General features: G+C 36.9%; 1 protein-coding gene across 2 annotated transcripts in view; it reads right to left on the reverse strand.

Annotated features, from left to right (window-relative positions):
* dpp6a (dipeptidyl-peptidase 6a) overlaps window positions 1–19,768 on the reverse strand; it is a 937,255-nt gene that overhangs the window by 394,940 nt on the left and 522,547 nt on the right. For both annotated transcript variants that reach the window (XM_039753634.1, XM_039753633.1), the window contains exon 2: window positions 7,816–7,930. In XM_039753634.1, coding sequence (XP_039609568.1) covers window positions 7,816–7,930 — 115 coding nt within the window. The remainder of the gene's footprint in view (window positions 1–7,815; window positions 7,931–19,768) is intronic.

Raw genomic sequence — 19,768 nt, forward strand, 5'->3', positions numbered from 1 at the left:
TAGCTAAAACATAGGCATTGCATTAAGAATCTCCTCCAGGCTTATACTACTGCAGACTGTAGTACTCCAGTCACACCTCAAAACACAGACATTCAAACTAAACAAATTGTTGTGCTTTAAATTAACTAAAAAGATCTTCATTTAGATCTTGATCCTTGTTTGTCCGCGAATTCCACGCATGCGTAGACCACCTTCCAGTTTAGTACGTTGTTGTTACTCATGGATGTCAACAATGTGCCGGAATAACAAAAGGGGTGGTGGACAGTGTTATGCTGGTTAGCTCCTGAGGCCTGGTTAGAGAATGAGATTGCCGAAGATAAAAGGTACGTGGCTACGTAACATATGAATGAAAGAAAGACAGTGGGTAAAATGAATGACAACGTAACAGCACATTCCGGAAATTATTATTGTTATGTTGTAGCCGGCGAGTGCTGCACATCTCACAGTTGTACCGTGGCTTGCTCACATGTCAGTGAAGTGATCCCTATTTATGCTTTAAAGAGCCTGGATACCTATGTGTCCCCCTTTTATAACCATTGCTCCGTGTATATTGCCTTACTCTTTGGATTGCCACAAAGCAACCTGCAAGATTGGAGAAAGGTTGAGAAGAGATCGTGAGAGGAAACGACAGCGTCGTGAAAACGAGACGGACTGTGAAAGGACAGAAGCAGAAATCCTCCTACACCACCACATAATTACGATTCGGACAGTGATTCCGAGTAGGCCGCTCCTATCGAATCAATATCCAAGGGTTTTCTTTTGTAATTTTGTTTCCCTTATAAAAAATCATAATGCTGTGCAACGAAGGGCCCAGTTCACGACTGGCAGCCGCGTTTAAACAGGGAGCCCTTCATAGACAACTTTAACATGTACAACGTAGTTGGGCGCACATGGCTAGTTTAAATATGTTTCTTATTATATAAATTTTGTTTTTTGGTTTTGTTTTTCCATTAGGTAACTTCATGTGTAGGTAAAATGATTATTATTAATTAGTTTTAGTTTTTCTGTCTATGCATGTATTAATGTTCTCTGATGAGCCTTGTATTCTGTAGGTGGGACCACCCTTATGTCACTGCTGAGAGACCACACTCGGCCTACAAATTCAGGGTGGGAGGCGAGTCCCTTAGTGGTTCATTAATTTTCTGTGTTTCTTTGAATAAACAGCTATTGTAAACATTGAATTTACTCGTTATTTGAATTTTCGCATCTGTTCTTGGGTTTTGTTTCCTGGATTATGTCCTTATTAGCTCATGACTCACTTTTTGTTTTTCTTTGTAACTTTCTAATAAATTCTGGCATTTATAAAGCTTATTTAGTTCAAGTTAAAGGTTTACTTATAATTTCATTTCCCTCGAAAGACAACTATGACATTTCACAACATTAAAAGCCAGTTTTCCCATTCCCTTGGCCTAGTCAAGCCCCAGCCTCAGGTAGTAAAGTGAGGCCTGGCTGAGAGGGAGGCTATTCTGATACTGGCCAGTGGAGATCCTAGTCTGCTCGGGTGGCTTATTTTAAGGACTCACACCCTTTTGGTCCTGCTTCAAATCAGAACAAAGAGAAGATATAGATATAGATTCTGATTATAGTTTTGGCTATAAATGTATTGTGTTTTAGATTTAGAGTATTTTTGTGACTTTTCTGAGCTTTTCAGTCTTTTGATAATGACCTTTGCTTGTCTGATACCGAATCGTTTGGTTAGCCCCTGAAATGTACCTTGTCATCTTCTGGTCCACATGCTTTTTATTTATTTTTCTTCCTGGACAGGCACTTGTTATCTGTCAGGTAGAAAATATACACAGCAAAATATCTTTGTGCTAAGCCCTCCTGTGGTGCACACACCACATATTCTTTCTTATACACATGATTGTTTAATTCACTAAATGTCTGATTCTTTTTGGTGTTTTAATTCCATCATCACAATAAAACAAAAGTTGACCTTAATCCTTTTCTCTCAAACACTAAGTGTTAATCATTTTTAAAAAACAAATACTCAAACAAAAAGTCAGAATTCATTCCCACTTTAAATAATCAAATGTGACATAATACAGCTTTTTTCAAATACCTGTTGACCAGTGCACATGCTGTTAGCAGTCTGCCCATGAAAAATGCAATGGCAGCCAAATACTAATAAATGTGGTATACCACTGAGTGATAATTAAAGAATTGCTTTTTTCCTGGTTCAGTTTCTGACTGGAGAAATGTTCCTTCTGTAGTTTGTATAGAACTTTGTCTTCCTCTCACAGTCTAAAGTCCTGCTTTCAGGTTGCTGTATGACTTTAACATTACCCTTTATAATTTACCCTGGAATGAACTTATTCTTGTCCAAAGCTGATTTCTGCCTTACATAAATTGCTATGGGTAAGATCCACTTCCCTCTGACCAAGTACTTAAAAGCTGGACTTCAATAAATGATGGATGTATGGATTCATCAAGTAGGAACCCATCTTGTAAGAAAAACCAGGAGACCAAGTTATCTGCAAGAAGCATTTTTTATGTCAATATTTGATGTCAGCTGTCTTTAAATCAGTCATTCTACTCTGTTCTCAATTGGCTTATCTATATTAATATACTAATGAACTTACATTGGTACTATTTCTTTATGTTAACCAATTTGAAAATGCTATGTTTTACTGGTTGCTTAAACTAAATGATATTTTTATGTATATAGATCACGTAAGTTGTATTATTGCTATAAGCTTCTTACAGCTATACAAAATTACATTGGATTGAATGGAATCATGGAATAAAGACCACTTCTATGATTTATTTTTTTGCATAATACGACAGACCTATTTTGAACTATTTGTAACAAATATGTGAAAACTGTAGATAAAGTCTCTTGAGAAAAAAATGCATGTTTAAATTCATTGTTCGTGAGCTGTGTTTACAAAAGTAATGTGGTAATACAATATCCATTTTGATTTGTGATCTTTAAGTGGTAATGACTAGTAATCTTTCAGCCCATAATGGCCTCTTGGTTTATTTTACCTTTCATCACAGGGATGTGTTATTTGCTGGTTAGAATGTGGAGAAAATGAAAAGAAAAATTGTTTTGAAAATGTTAGCTGCCAAATTGGAGTGTGCAGTATATCATCATATAGTTGTATAAATTGTCCCGATTCACCCGATCAACTGGACAGGTCATTGATGATAAAATATGTAGTTTATCCCAGTCGATACTGACAGCAAGAAAATGAAAACAGCACTGTATATTTTCTTAAGTGACTTGAAATGACTAACCATTCATTTAAAAAGTCCAGCAGTATAAAATAAGTGGTGCATTTATGTGAACCACAGCTTATAGTTATACTTTTTTTTCTGGGATAAAGTAGACCCATAACATCAAGTCATTCACAGGATTATCGTGGTTTTGTAGCTTGAGTTACCGATCCCTCATAGTGTTTGAGGTCTAGCCCTCACACACTTTTGACACGATACTCATCTTCCTTGGGAGAATAAATGTTTTTACCAGAAGATCTGGTTTCCCTCTTATAGTAAGATGTCACTTGCAGAATCGGTGGCTCTAAATTATCCATGATTTTATGGCCAAGAAAGTGGAACTGGTAAAGGCCAGTATGTGAATGTGGTGATGAAGTGAATCCCTCATGTGATAAGGGCAGCATTTACATGTAATTTTATTTGTTTTTATTCAACATTAATTCAACATTACAAAATAACAATACACGACAGTTAAGTGTGAACCTTAAGAATTACATACACATCCACTGACATTTTTGTATACTACCCTTTAAAAATTATGAGAAATCCTTTAATTTCAAATGTTTCAAATATTTCATGACACTGTTTCCTTAGCCGTGTAGTGCAAATAATCAAAACAGTATGTTTGAAGAACCATTATAATTTTAATATGCAGCCCTATAAACCTAACCATATAAATTATATTCAGTTCTGTGATCTAATCTGAATAGCCTATCATAATCACAAAGTTAAATGAAACTGAAGTATAATGATTAGCTCTAAATATTTATTCATGACTCCTGCTTCTTTGTTACTATATGCAAATAACAAAACATCACCAACCAATCAATTTATTGGTGTCAGTTTTTTCAGATATGGAGAACTGTTTCAGTTTACCAGATGCAGCAGCAAATGTGAAGTGCACAGTCATCAAGTTGCTGATGGAAGTGAACAGCATGATGGTAACTGTGGAGTTTTAACACAGGTTTTATTGTGAACCCATTTGAGAAAAGCTTATACTTTGAAATAGTTCTGTCTTTAGCAATGCATTTAAAGTCTACTGTTGTAGTTGACCATTTAAATTTTCTTTGCCACATCAGTGTCTCCTATGCTATGCCATAAAAACTATTACTATACTATATATATATATATACTATACTATAATACTATCATTATTGTTGATGGATTATTATCTACGTTGTAGTCTGTATTATTTTTTGAGTCTTTACCCTCACCAGGCATATCATACTGTAAATACACTGCTTATGCCATTTACTAAAATTTTATTTCTGAAATCTTTTTAAGGTGTTAGAAACAAAGTCTGTTAAACGTCTCTTAAATTATACCAGCCAACCCACGGCGTAGCATACGCCGCATATAATTATTTATTGATGATTGAACACTTCCTGAAAGACACAGTTGTCCAAATGGGGAGGGGTTTGAGGATACCGTGAGTGAAAACAGGTTTTGGCAGATACAGGCATATTTTTTTGAAACCCTAACCCTTATTAATAGTCAATGCAAATGCCAATCTAACAGGAAATTGTCTGCGTGTAAAAGTTAAAGGCAAAATAGAATCAGATGGGGTCAGTGAAACCCGGGGAATAAGGACAGTTTGTGAGGTGGCAGATGTGATAGTCTTACACTCCAATACATTGCGGTGAATGCTGGTAACAGAAAGTCTAGTGCCATTAACCCATGGGCGGGGCTGTGTTAGAGTTGGCGGTCGTGGCTCTCTGTCTTGCGTGCTGTGAAAAGTCAACATGGCTCAGAGGTGTATGTGGACTTTTGCACAGATGAAAGCAACTGAGGCTGTGTTTGGTGAGTTGTTACGTGCGTTCACATGAGCAGGCAGAGCACATGCCTCGAGAGCGATACTGGATGCGGGAGGACGGTTACAGTTGGCGTGCGTGGCTCTGTCGTGCGTATCCCATGACGCAGTAGGAGGGTTAGAGTTGGCGGGCGGGGCTCTGTCGAGCATATCCCATGGTCTTAGAGTTGGTGGGCGGGGCTCTGTGAGTTGGTGGGCGTGGCTCTCTGTCTTGCTTGCATTCACTGTCTTGTGTGCCCTTAGTAAATTATATACAGTATATAGATTATGCTTGCTTAGATAAAAGAGGAAAGCGCCATTTAACTTGCATGACAGAGTTCATATCTACCATTGTCTTTAGAGAAACGTGCAGCAGGAGTGATACAGCAAAGGTTCATTTCACATTCAGTTTCATATTATATATTAGCGTCTAGTTTTTGTTTTGTTGTTTTAAAGCTAGAAGTAACACAGGACAGCGGCGAGGAAGGCCCTGCCTGGCTCCCTACTCCTGAAGTCACGTGTCTCCCTCCCCTTGGCCTGCAGCCTCTGTCTCAGATTAGCGCGAATAGTTCTCTTGCAGGAGTGATATATGATTCTAAGCGAAATGACAGAAGTCACAAAATCAACCGGAATGTTCAAGCAAATTCTAAAAAAAAAGCCAGATCTAAATCAATTAAGTAGTTCTCTCGTTCACGAGCTAAGCGGATGTAAGATACACTCCGAGGCTGGTGTGTGAAGTTTACAAGATTTTCTACTGTCTCTGTGGGCTTTCTCTGGTACACCTACGTCCTACTGATATTCTTGTCATTTTAAACTGACCCTGTCTGAGTGACTGTGCGCTTTAATGGACTGGGCAGGCACTGCCTGAAGCCTGGTTCTCAGTTCTACTTTTATAACTGCCCACTCACAATCAGCTTGCAATGGGAAAACAAAAGAAAATGTTAATGAAATGGATGGATAGGTAATGTAACAAAATTAGAGTAGGGCAGGATTAATGTAAATCTCAAAAAAAAAACAAAAAGCGTAATACATGTTTTGCCTCCTTGGTTTATTTCATTTCTTTCTTTTTTAACTTATGAAAACTGCAGAACACTTAGATGTTCTCCATAATTCAAATTTATGGTTTCAATTACAGATTCTAATTTTTTTTCTGTGTCTTTGTAGCAGAGTTATTACATCAAATAAACAAGCATTAATTAACATTTCACGATTAGAAGCAAGCACCATCACAGAGCATTTAAAAGGGCAACCAAGATTGCAACACCATATAAATCTACAATGTTCAGTTGTACAATTCCCCGTACAGGACACAATCAGTCCCAAATGGGCTTAGTGTATGCAAACAACCTTCTTAAGGCCCAGAGCAGTTATTCTATTAAGGCAATGCTTATTAGTTAACAGTAAAACAAAGTGAAAACAATGCTTGTTGGAGATTACAGCAGTTCTAATTGAGATAAAGCAATTAACTAAAGAGTAAAGATGCAGAAAAACAAAAATTGATTAAGGATCAAAATAACAGTGGAAACATGACTGATCATTAGAGCAAAGAACACATGCTTTTTAACCTTAACCCATATGGTGATGCTACATTAGGCTGCCTCCTAAGCCCATTTAATGCAGATGTGTTTCTAAGTGAAATCTTTTTCAATGAGCTCAAGTGATCTGGTTTATTATCCTGGTTTTAATAATGCTGCCAACTACAATTTGCAATCAGTGATTCACTAATTGCAGGCCATACCTAAATGTAGAAGATTAACCACTACGTGGCTAAAACCCAGTCTGCATCAATAGTATATCGGAAGACATTTCTAGAGCTGTCTATTGGTATTCTTACAGGAGACCTGGAGAATACCCTCGCAAGAAAGAGTGCCAGGCAGGGCAAACTCACTTATAAAACACTAGTCCATCGCTGGACACACACATACCAGGACAGGCAACAGCTGACAGACAGTGTCACAGAATGTTCTTTAAACAGTTGGAAGGAATTTGTGTGAAAAAACTGAGAACTTTGCACCAAAGACACTTCAGAGGAGAGTAAAAACCGAGACCAAGCATGTTACCATTACCAGATGTGCCATGTCCTATTACTCCATGAAGAGAAAAAGCAAATAAAAATGGAAAAAAGTACACTGAATAGTAAAAAAAAATAATAACAAATTCATAATTCTATCCTTTTCAAATATATTCCCATTGCATCATTTTCATACACTTATTTTATTCAAAAATCATTACCGTATTCACAAAACTTCATCTGTTAAATTTGTCACCTGCAAAGACACTTATATTTATTTCAGCAGCTCTGGCAGCTCTTTTATTTTGGGTATAAGTAAAATGTTATATATTTAAGCTTTTGTACATTTAATTTTTTATATCACTAGGAAGGAAGGGTAAATTTTTTAATGTTTTCTGACAGCACAGAACTGTCAGACCACCGTCAGTCCTATTATTTAACCACCCCTAGCATATGCTCCAAGTACATTAAAAGACAATGATCACCTAAAAGTCAAAGTAATAACATAATGAGCTAGGTGTTTATAATTTCTAAATGAAGGCTCCACCTAAAATAACACTGGTAGACAAATCTCTGGCCTTCAGATGTTGACGTGAATATTTTTTTTAGTCGTATTAAAAAGACATGACGTTTGCTGAAACATGACTGAATTTATACATTTTCTGTCACAATACATATTGAATGTTTAGCCTCATAAGTGGGTCTATTTTTCATTTTAGTGTTAGTTAACGAAGTGTGAAGGAGACAGAAAGAAAAAAAAAGTAGCATTAAAATTTATGACGCTTCATTATGCTACCTGGCGTTAGAAGAATGACGGAGGTGACAATCAGGGAGCAGATGACCAGAATAACAAGCAGGGCAATTGCAATTCCTTTCCAGTTCCTCTGCGGAGGGTTACTCCCCACCAGCTCCTACAAGAGACATATGAAAAGCAGGGTTAGTCAAGGACAGTTTTGAAATTGCCTCAACAAAAAGGACACCTTTAATCAGCTGCACAGTGTCATAAGCTATTTGTATAGTCTTGCTATCACCAAAGTATTTTCATTGACAATTAAAACAGACAGAAAATTAGAGAAAATGTTATGTTAAAGTATTAGCTGCTAAACAGAACAAGTTAGGGGTTGATTTTCTATTGCTACAAAAGGTAGAACCGCCACCTCATTATGTTTAGATCCTGATTTATATCCTGGGTCATGTAGTTCATGCATTGAGGTCTTTCACATTCCAAAGACATGCTATTTGGTTGATCGGGGAATCCACTTAGGCCTATAAGTGAACAATGCGAGTGACAGAGTTTCTACATTCAACTATTTTTGTTTAGATATGCCATGGCTTCCAGTTACTCCTCTGTGTTCTCCATGGAAGATTTACATTTTTTCGATGGATGATTGAAAAAATGCATCATATAAGTTGGAAGGGCTAAGGATGACAGCCAAGCTATTAAGATTCTTTATTCTGTAATGTTTTTGCATCTTTTTCTAAATTTTGTAATTTCTCCCCATTCTGTGCTTTACCCAGACCTTTATTATAATATTAGCAGTTTTTAGTGTGAACCCTTTCCTCGCTTGCTAACTTAAAAGGACAACCTTAATCTGGATGAGATATTGGGATTGCTTATCTATTAGCTAAACAAACAGGCTCAATGAGCAAAACGGTCATCTCTCGTTTGTCAAATTTCTTATGTTTCTTATGTATAGATATGTTTCTCTGTTTCGCCTCAGTTTTCCCACCTGCTTCTATTTGTGTTGTTAAGTACCCATTCTTGAATTCCCTTTGAAGTATTTATTTTTTTCATTCTCTACTCAATGGACTTTTGAATTGGTTAAGGATTACTTCTTTTGATTTTGGACTTGATTTTGGCTATTTTTAGACTTCTATCTTCATGATAACATTCCTTTTGTTTGCTTTTTTGAATATTTCTGATAAAGGCATACTCCAGCCCAAAATAATATTTTTGTAATATGTTATTTACCCCATATATTTTGTAGTGATGAATAACAAAAAATTCTAATCTCATATTTATAAAACTTTGTTAGAATGGGTGTACTAATTGAAAAGATTGTTCATAAAACTTTATGTTTTATGCCTATTACATGTAGAAAAGAATATAGTTAATGGCAGGCAGGGTTTAATACCGGAAGTCAGAAAAATGTCCACAATGCCAAACCACTAACCAAAAATCTAAATCAAAAGTACAGGGCTAGTTTCTATTTCTGCCAGTTAAAGAAATAAAATTTGAATTGCAAAACCACTATTTAAATCTTAAAATAAGATGGGAATTGTAGGCTTATTGTAGGCACGGAGCTGGACAGTTTGACATCTGTGGCAGAGCAACGGGCGCTGAGTAGGCTCCTGTCAATCATGGAGAATCCACTGCATCCACTGAACAGGATCATCTCCAGACAGAGGAGCAGCTTCAGCGACAGACTGCTGTCACTGACCTGTTCCACTGACAGACTGAGGAGACCCCACACTATGCAACTCTTCAATTCCACCGGGGGGGTAAACGTTAACATTATACAATGATATTGTCTGTTATACCTGCCTTGCACTCTCCACCCTGCATTTTTTAACTTGTACTGCATTTTTATCACTCTTTAATTAATATTGTTTTTATCAGTATGCTGCTGCTGGAGTATCTGAATTTCCCCTTGCGGATTAATAAAGTATCTATCTATCTATCTATCTATCGAATGCATGCAGTGACCTTTATGCTTTTACACTGATTACACCACCTGTCCCGTGCTCCCAGTGCATCATGGGAAAGATTGGGATGGTAATGAGCACACAACTATCCCCAAAAGGGCAGTGAAAGCAGCAGTAAATAATAATAAACATTTCAAAAAATATAACAAAATAAATAGGACTGCTGAATTCCTTGTGTTCAAAAACCTATAGTGAATTTGACTTTTATCTCCAGCAGAGGACAAAAAAAAAAGATTAATAAAATGTGCCACACAGGACCTAATGGTGACCAGTCTTGAATAACAGCAAACAATATCAAATATGTTCATGAAAAAAAATCTCACAATATTTGAAGACAGGACTCCTGACCAATGAATGAAGGGGAGAGGCACATCTTAAATTTAAAAGTGTGACTCATGTCAATTGGCTTCCTGTCTGTATACTATCATTTTCTGGAGATATTCATTTAACAATATCTTAGCACAAAAAACACATGCATTTTGCATGTTGTGAGCACATGACTGGATGACTTGACATGTAGACTATGCAACATGAGTAACGTGAGATATTTTCTCTCCATTCTGACAAAAATTTGACATTAGTATTTTTTCTCAGCCATCTCTACAAACTACATGGGACCACTAACATATAAAAAATATCATGTTTGGATAGAGTTTTCCTTTAGTAAATTCTTCCTAAAATAAATTACTATTTTTGTTACTTGGCCCAGGGGTTTTGTAAGTTCCCTTCTCCTTTTTGAATCTTTAAGACTGACCTTGATCATGTGAGTATATGTGCAGGTTTCAAGCCTGCTTAGTAGTTTCAGGGCCAGATCTATTTTGGGATTAGAGCCTTTCTCAGAGTACTGAGGCTTAGTTTTGAATTGGCCACCTTGTGTGAGTTTCACAATCCAGATAATAACACTGGCTCCATATCTTTGCAATGATTTATGTCCACATTGCATTTTGAAACTCACAGGAGTCAACATTTTGATTTGTTACTGTAGACTAAAAATGAAAAATATGTAAATAAAAAAAGCATACGAGTGCAACAGAAGATATCCATTGGTCATACTTTTCAGTCCTGCCCAGAAATTACACATACTACTTTTTTGATCTCTCTACTTGCAGAATGAACAAGAGCAGACCATAAAGTATTTTTTAAAGGGACCAGGAGATAACTGTTGTCAAATTTCAGGCTAAGATTGTCACCAGTAAGAAAACCTAACATCAAAACCCAGCACGAAATCCTCACCTCAAGGTCAATATTACAGTCCCTAAACAATATCCCACAATAATGAAGCACACACACTCTTTATTTAGTTTGTATCCACAAATTTGGGCAAATTGGCAATACCAAACAATGACCTTAATCCCTTATCACTCAAGACATTGAAATGATCATCTGATCCTAGCATCAATCCTAGCAGTAGGAACCTCTAACAACATATAGACAAAGTGGTGCCACCCATGGAGTTCAAGATGATGTTGCAGAAAAAGATAAAAAATACTTTAACACCCTCAAAACAAAGGCAAAACAAAAAATGAATAGAATGTTTTAGTTCAGTGCCTTAATAAATCCCCAATGGAAACACAACAGTCAGAATAATAATCTAAAACAATATAAATAACTATAAAATTAATCATAGGTATAATTAATAATCTAAATACATTTCAGCACAGTTCCAACAAAACTGGGGAAAGTATAATTAATAATTTATTTCCATTGTGAATGAACAGTACAGTAGTATACTATCAAAACATGTTTCATAAGCCTAGATGCAACAGAACATCCTGACTGTCCGTTTTCACAGTCAGTTGAATACAGCATGTCCAGGCTTTGTTCTTTTTTGGTCATCTATCTTCTTTGTTCTTCTTTCTTTATGTTGTGTGAGTGTGGTTGCACAATGTGATGGGTCAGGTTTGCATCGAACACAATGGGAATCGATTCCTACCCCTCACAGTTCTAAACAGGATTAATCAGGCTTGGCAATAAATAAGTGAATAAAATGGTAGATATCTGAATAAACATTCTAAAACTATCCTTCCATTTCAGGGATGCAACATACTTACATGTCCTTGTATCACAGATACAAGTTGAGAATAAACCCCTTTTAGACCACAGCAGGGAGTGGCCAATTATCCAACCCTACATGTCTTTGGAAAGTAGAAGGAAAACTAAATTGCCAATTGGAAAACTCATACAGACATAAATTCCATTTTGGTGGTACCAATGGCGAGATTTGGAGTCATACCTCTATGTTCTACGCATACACATACAACATTAAATAAATAATCAAAAGCCACCGATTCATAAAAAAGTCAAATGAAACAAAGTGCCGCAGTAACATTGGGTATAAGGCAGGAAGTATCCCAGATGTGATGCCAGTCTATTGCAAAGCATCCTTATTCACACTTTAACAATTTAGGGGTACCCACCAAGCTGCTTTTTTTTTTTAAAAAACTGAAAAAAAAAGATCATGGTGTACCAGTATACTACTCAACCACATAGACAGTGAACAGGATGGGAACGTCACTACAGTCCCTGGAGCTCTGAAGCAGTTCACAATAAAATAGATAATATCTTAAGAACAAAGCATTTTAGGTTTTAGTTTTTTTCTGTAACAGAATAAGGTGTTCTCAATTAAATTTTACTTGTTTTAATGATGTGTCTAGTGTGAAGTGATAGAAACTTTACAATAAAATCCTGCAACCTGTCCTCTTTGAGGGGTGGAATTTGATTCTGCTAAAACTAGAAAAAATTCTACAGTAAAATGAATACATGACTTATATTAGCTGTCATTAATTTTTATGTGTTCTTAGTCATATTATGCCTCATATGATACGCAGTGTAGTTTTATGATCATGTTAAGAGATTATAAAAACAAGAAAAGAGAAAGGCTAAGTGGTCTTCCAGGCTAAATGCCTTTTTAGACTGCCACTGTGAATTCTGTTATATCATTTGTGTCAGTGTTATGTATGCAGCTGCCCTTTATTGGAATTCTGGTGGAGTGGTGACGCTACAGTATAAAAAGTAAGGACTGGGAAGATTATAGCTTATAGACACTGCTAGGAAAAGAAAAGCGTAGGCGTCCTAGTGATGTGCATGTGAAGGCATCTTGAATTATTCAGCAACGGGAATAAGCTTGTTTTCCCCTCTTCTCTTGTCAGTATTCCTGTCACTGGAAGGGGGTGTGCATGGTCTCTGGCCTGAAGGAGATGACAAGACAGAGATGAAGATTCTGCTAGCAAGATTTTTTTTCACTACTGAAAACTGTGTTCTACAGCAGGACTCGAGTTTGACTGCAGGCTGAATTATTTAAAGTGTGATTGCCCATTGCTATACCTGACAAAAGTTCAGCCGTCCCTGTCATTTCATTGAATAGATTTGCAGCTGAGTCTCAAATCTGTTTCCTGCCATTAAGGTCATGATTCAGGAGCAGGTAAACATGAACTACAAGTGAATCATTTGGTAAAATCCGGTAATGTCATAATTTACTTGGACATCGAAGAATAATTTTGAGAACAGCCAGCCAAAAACATCTGTAGCAAAATCTCGGTAAAAATTCCATAATGATATGGTGAGAAAATTACATAGAAAGTCTTAAAAGATAAAGTCACTAAAATAAATTTAGGCAGCAGAAAAAATTGTCTGTACACTGAGCTACTAAGGAATTTTAACACAACTTTTTAAACATTTGCCATTCTTTTCAGTCTGAACTACTTGAGATCCGAAGTCTACTCTCAGAGCCATAAAATCTGAACAGGCCATCTCAGTCATGTTTCCTAATATTCTAGCTAGTTATTCAAATGTACTGTAAATTGAAGATTTTAGGAAGTTAGTGAGTACATGGGTTTAGATGTCCTGCAACCATCAATAGGATTGCTAACCTCAAAGAGTTTTGCTGTGTAAGAGTTATTTTGTATGAAATGAAGATGGCTACCATAGGACAAAACATTTTAAGAATCTCCATAAATTATCCCTCCTAGTATTGTTACCTTTGTGTACTGGCGGAACTTGTTTGCACCTGATTGGGTTGCCTTTACAAAGGTAAACAGTCCTAAGGGACTGGAAAGAACTAGACTAAGAACAATCCATTAAAGACCCTTAAGTACAGAATTGAATGAGGAGCTTAGCAATATAAGAAGACCTAAGAAAAGCTGCTTCTCTAGATCAACAAGAGCCAGTTGTAGCGGCTGTGGTATGTACTAAAGATGTGTGAAACAGGTAAGTTTTGATTTGCATATAGTTTCAAAAAGAGTGTTGGGAGAATGCGCTGATAGAACTTTGCCACACCCACCACACGCTGAACCATCTGGACTGGGACCCTCCGCACCACGCTGGAACAGTGTAAGGTTTATGACAGTGGCTGGAGTTCCAATCTTGCCACTAACTCCCAAGTTTTCCTTGTAAATTAGAGGACCTGTTTGCAGGGCTAAGAAAAAGCTAAGGACGGTTCTTGCAGCACGGAAAAAAAAAAGATACAAATATATGGGACATTAGGTATAAATTTATGGTACTTGTAAAAGTTAGCTTTTTTCAGTTTTATTCTCTCAATCACAATCACGCTCTAACACCCCCCAATCACCGCACACCCGCCCGACCGCCTGCCTGCCTTTCCTGATCTGACTCTAAGTAAGAGCACCAGCATAAATTCACACCCGATCTGACACAGTTCGTTTTCAAATAATATTGCATTAGTGCAATGATGTTTTCTGACTGGTACTAATCAGGAAACACAGTCTTTTTTTTTGACATCATAAACCATAAGGTGCACACTAATTCAGCGTGAGCAGGAACACTCAATAAAACTGAATAAAAAAAAATAAAATGATGGTGAGATACGAAGAAGGCAGATTCACCAGTGTTTGTGTGTCAACTTTTATCCCTCCAGATCAGAGAATGTCCAGTTCCATTGCCTCAAAACGCCACTCACATCTACAGTTATTCCCAGTTTCAAATAAAAACTAACAGCGTCAGATCCCTGGGGCGGTAGTATGTATTGTGATCGTGAGAGAATAAAAGTGAAAAAAAGGTAACTTTTACAAGTACAGTACTATAAATGTACACGGTCTGTTACAGAAGCAAACCAAATGTATGTGGGTACTGTATAATATTAACAATAAGAGCAGCGCAGTACTGAAAATGGCAAATATAGGAGGCAGAGGGGATTGAACCGGGGACTCTTGATTACAAGTCAGCAAATCTTACCGCTACACCACAGAAGCTGTTGTATCATCCTTGAACCGTTTTTGAAAGTGTTTATTTGATCTTTAGACTTCAGGCTTCACACATTCTATAGTTTATGCATACATTTTGTAACATTTATTACTAAATAACCGCATTTCACAGCGGAGAAATAGTGTGTTAAAGAAGTTATGAAAAAGAAAAGGAAACATTTTAAAAATAACATAACATGATTGTCAATGTAATTATTTTGTCACTGTTATGAGTGTTGCTGTCATCAAGGATTTGATTATCATGATTTCTTTCAACCAGGTTCGTATTTGGAGGACGTGTTGTGTTCAAGTTACATTCCGTGTTTGTCAACCGTTGTAAAGATAACAGGTTTCATTCATCGAAGTGTTCACTACCCAAATCGGTACTCGTGAATCTAAGATGTTTAACAGGCATTCCCATTATTAAGTTGTGGATTTGCCTGTGAATATTTAGCAGCAGCGTGTCTATGAACTTGTGGATTTGCCTGTGAGTATTCAGCGACACCGTCTCTATGAACTTGTGGATTTGCCTGCGAGTATTTAGTGACAGCGTCTCTATGAACTTGTGGATTTGCCAGTGAGTATTTAGCGAAAGCGTGTCTATTAACTTGTGGATTTTTCTGCAAGTATTTGGCGGCAGCGTCACAAAGTTGTTTCCGTCTAGCTGCATCAGAAAATGTACCACAACGTCTGACACGCCTCCTTTTCACTGTTTTCTCACAGCTTGGATTGCTGCTATCATAATTGGTTTGAGTTTCGGTAAGTGACAGTTCTTTGATCGATGGTGATCACCTCGATAGACATGTTAATGGGGGCACAGTTGGAACAGTAAAGGAAATGTGTACCTGAACAGTAAACTAAGTTTAAAATACCCACACTATAACTATAATTGTAATAAACGTACAATAAAACAGTGGAGAAGCCGTGGATTAAATAAAAAGGCTGCAATTATCAGCAGGGAGACATGAATACCATGGAGAAGCAAGGAAGGGAATGAAGAGACCGGAACGACGGACGGCCTTATATGGGCAGGCAGCCAACTATGTGGGAGGCGTGGGGATGGGGGAGGAAGTAATGCCGCCTCACACGGCAACCGAGCTGCAGGCTATGGACGTATATATGTACGTAAGTAGAATTCAGTTATGACCGTTACGCGTAGAATTTCGAAATGAAACCTGCTTAACTTTTGTAAGAAATGAGCCTGCCAAATTTCAGCCTTGTACCTACATGGGAAGTTGGATAATTAGTGATCAGTGAGTGCTTTGCCTTTTATTAGTATAGATAAGAAAAAGGTTCTGTTTTAACAATGTGTTTACACAGATTACTGTAGAAACGGAACACACATGAAATGCATGTGTTCCAAATAACGATTTATTATTTTCACTCAGAACGTTCACAAACTTCTCCCAGCTCGTGCCTTGTTTGATTATCTGGGAGTCAAGTGCTGGAGTTTTAGACGATGGGGGGATGGAATAGCAGGCTGCTTGCTGCTTGTCTTAATCGGCATATTTACAGGACAAAAGACGCTGACAGAGAGGTGCAAACGGAATTAAGGTGGGCAGGATTTACGAGTTTTCTCGTAGGCTCTGGTAATTCTAGTGTGAAGCAGATTACACTGCCATCTACAGTACTCCTAAATTTATCTGGTAGGCAAACCACACTGGGTCAACATGATATTTTCGTAGCTGTTTAAGGACTTGTCTCCCAAAAGTCGGCATTTACTTTTGAAATTGTTTAGTTCATTTGAAGGGAGTCGCAGATTATATTAGATGTATCGGCTTGATCCAAAATGATGCTAGTACAATATACACAATACTGTCCAAAACACATCAACGCTCACTAAGGCTGGATTTACTTAGGGCTGGTGGCTGGTTTTAAACATGTCATACGAATGCGAGATGAAACCCAAATATAAAAACAAAACCCACCTGGCTAAAGAGAGAATATGAAAATACGATACAGAATGTGATCAGGCCAAGAATTGAACCCAATTTCCAGAACAAGTAAGGCAACAACACTAAAGACATTGTCAGCAAGCCACCCAGAGTCCAAAATCATTGGTAACTAATTTGATTTTCTGCATTACGAATTTGAACCATAAACTGATGGATTAATGATTGTATCATTGCATGCTGCAGATTTATCTGGACTTCAGTCAAATGTATTGCAATAAATAGCTGCATTCACTTAAAGTTATTGGTCATTTGGTACAGGTCCAATGGGTTTATGAAAAGGGTGTCTGTTTACACAACCTTTGATTCTATTTTGGAGGCTCTTTAAAATACTTTTACAAGAATATCTAAAGCATCTACAGTGATAAAAGGATATTGATTATCACATGCAGCACTTCCAATCTGCACTATGCCTCAGAGGCTGACAAATGAGACAGGAGCCAGCAGTAACCCAGAGCAAAAAGATCCTGGATCAATTAACCTATCCATTTCAAAATAACAATAAGAGAGAAAAACTGTGACAAAATTTAAAAATCCTCTAAACAATGTACCATTTCTTGTCTCTTTCCCTAATTCTAATATCTGCAGAACAACATTTTATATTTCTACATTCCTATTTCAAAAGAATTTCCCTCTGAGATAAGAAAGTCTAAATCCCAAGGCTAAAGGGCAGTTGACAAGGTGCTACTGTAAGATGGCTGCCAAGAGGAGAAAAGATCACTGTTCAATTCAGGTGTTGTTATATGTGAAGTGTAAAGATTCACTCTAATTTCTGTTCTTTGAAAAGCCCATACATTTAACAAGAATGCAGAAGGAAATAGACATATGCAGAAAATAATGCAGGAAATACTATATCAATGTAAGAAGGACAACTGAATATTATATAAAGAGTCAACTCAAATGAATCTAAAAATGCAACAGAGATTTCAGAGATGAAAAAAATGAATTTTTATCAAAACAAAACTTTAATTAATACAAATTAACTTGTACAAATAAATGGTGGCTCCCTTCAGATCTCCTCTATAGTTTCATTATCTCTGACATCCCACTGCCTGTTCTACTCTACCCTTAAAAAGGTCTGGGAGAGTCACCTGAATGCCAAAGCGTAATTTGCACCCTGTGAAAACATACTGTATTTTGGATGTACACAACATAAAATATTATACTTGTAAGTTGCCTAAAATTGGACTTGATTTGTTACTGTTTACTGTATGTGAGCAAAGGCTCATTTACTTCATTTTTGTTGCAGAGTAGAGAAAAAGTCAGCTTACAGAAACATGTATGAAACTATAACGCTCAGCATATCAGTATGCAACTTGTACGGCTGTACGATTCGTAACCCCAGCTAATAGTTCAGTTCAATTAGGAGCAGATAACGAGTCTCATCTTCTCTTACACAGACAATCTAATACGGTGTTCCATAATGGGGACAGTGTGTTTGTCCTTGATTTTATGGTCATGCTTACATATAATTAGCTGTTTAATTAAAAGCACTCTCCAGTTGCATTAGGGCTCTGATATTTAAAACCAGTACGTGAATCTACAGCCATCTAAGGTTGCTCAGTTTAGTAGTCATGGCTGATCCAAATTAGCCCTCTACTTTCTGTCAATATGCATTTAATGACAACTCGGACAATTCTGTGTCCACAAAGATATAAGCGAAAGTAATTTTGGTATTAAAATTAATCTTGATTAGTGCTGATTGGAGACATTTGTCAAAGTGTTTTTTGCAGAAAATATGCTGGGTTCGCGGTTGACCTTGATCGTTGAATATTTTCCTGGAAATTCACAGTGCTATCAGCTCAGAGAAGGTTTTTTTCCCCCAACACCCCATGATGCCTTAGCCAGCATGATATGGCAGAGCTGTAGAAGCCTTGCACAGAACTTTAACGCATGTGTAGCGTAAGTGTACTTCACCTCTGCACATTTGCATCACTGTCCAATCTGCTTCAGACATGTGTGATGTCATTACCTGTGCGCCACTCCAGCCAGATTTGCAACCCGCATTTGTTAAAAAAAAAAAACTTTCTGACAATAATGAGAATAGTATGAGTATTGCCGCTAGATATGCAATACTAATCCTGTGGTGGCACATGGCTAATTTCATATACCAGCTGAATGCATACATAATTAATCATGTGGCCAGCACAGAAAACGTTAAATGATCCCTAACCCCTCCCACTTCCTACGTCAGAAAACACATGAGACCTTGAGAAATAAAAATAATTAAAGATTTATTATAATTTTCAAGGTATTTTTAATAATCATGATAGAACAAAAAATTGCGAAGATCAGTCAGAGACATATTTGAATAAAAAAGACACCAGAATAAAGAATACTCTGCAGCACAGACTATCAGTGTCCCAAACATTGATATACAGTATAAGCAAACTGTATAAAACTTCTGCGTATTCTTTTTTTCTCAGTTTAAAGTTATGAATTTTTTTAAGTGGTATTTGATTCATGGACTCTGACATGTTTCCTGTAATGATCTACAAGTTGTGTTACCGATTGTGCTGGGTAAATTACTACACATTGTCTGTAAGAAATTCAACAAATACATTTTTGGAGAGGCAGTTGGCCTGCTGTGTGTTAACAAGTTATTTAGGGAGATAACCTGTAAATGAGTGCATTGTTTAAGGGTGAGCAGACAGACAGGATGCCAGTTTATTAAAAGTTGCACTTACATCAGAGTTATTATTAACATGTCTTTTAAACCTGGGATGAAACTTGACTCCACAGAGTAAACTTACCCATACAGAACATTCAAACCCTACAGAGAAGGTATTGTGGCTAGAAAGCAAAATGCAATCCATTTTCTCTAAGACAACCATATTAATCATCATGCTACATGATAAATAAATGAGCAGACTATACTTCATCCATCTATTAA

This window comes from Polypterus senegalus, chromosome 5 (genome assembly GCF_016835505.1).
Source record: "Polypterus senegalus isolate Bchr_013 chromosome 5, ASM1683550v1, whole genome shotgun sequence".
In the NCBI taxonomy this organism is placed as follows: domain Eukaryota; kingdom Metazoa; phylum Chordata; class Cladistia; order Polypteriformes; family Polypteridae; genus Polypterus; species Polypterus senegalus.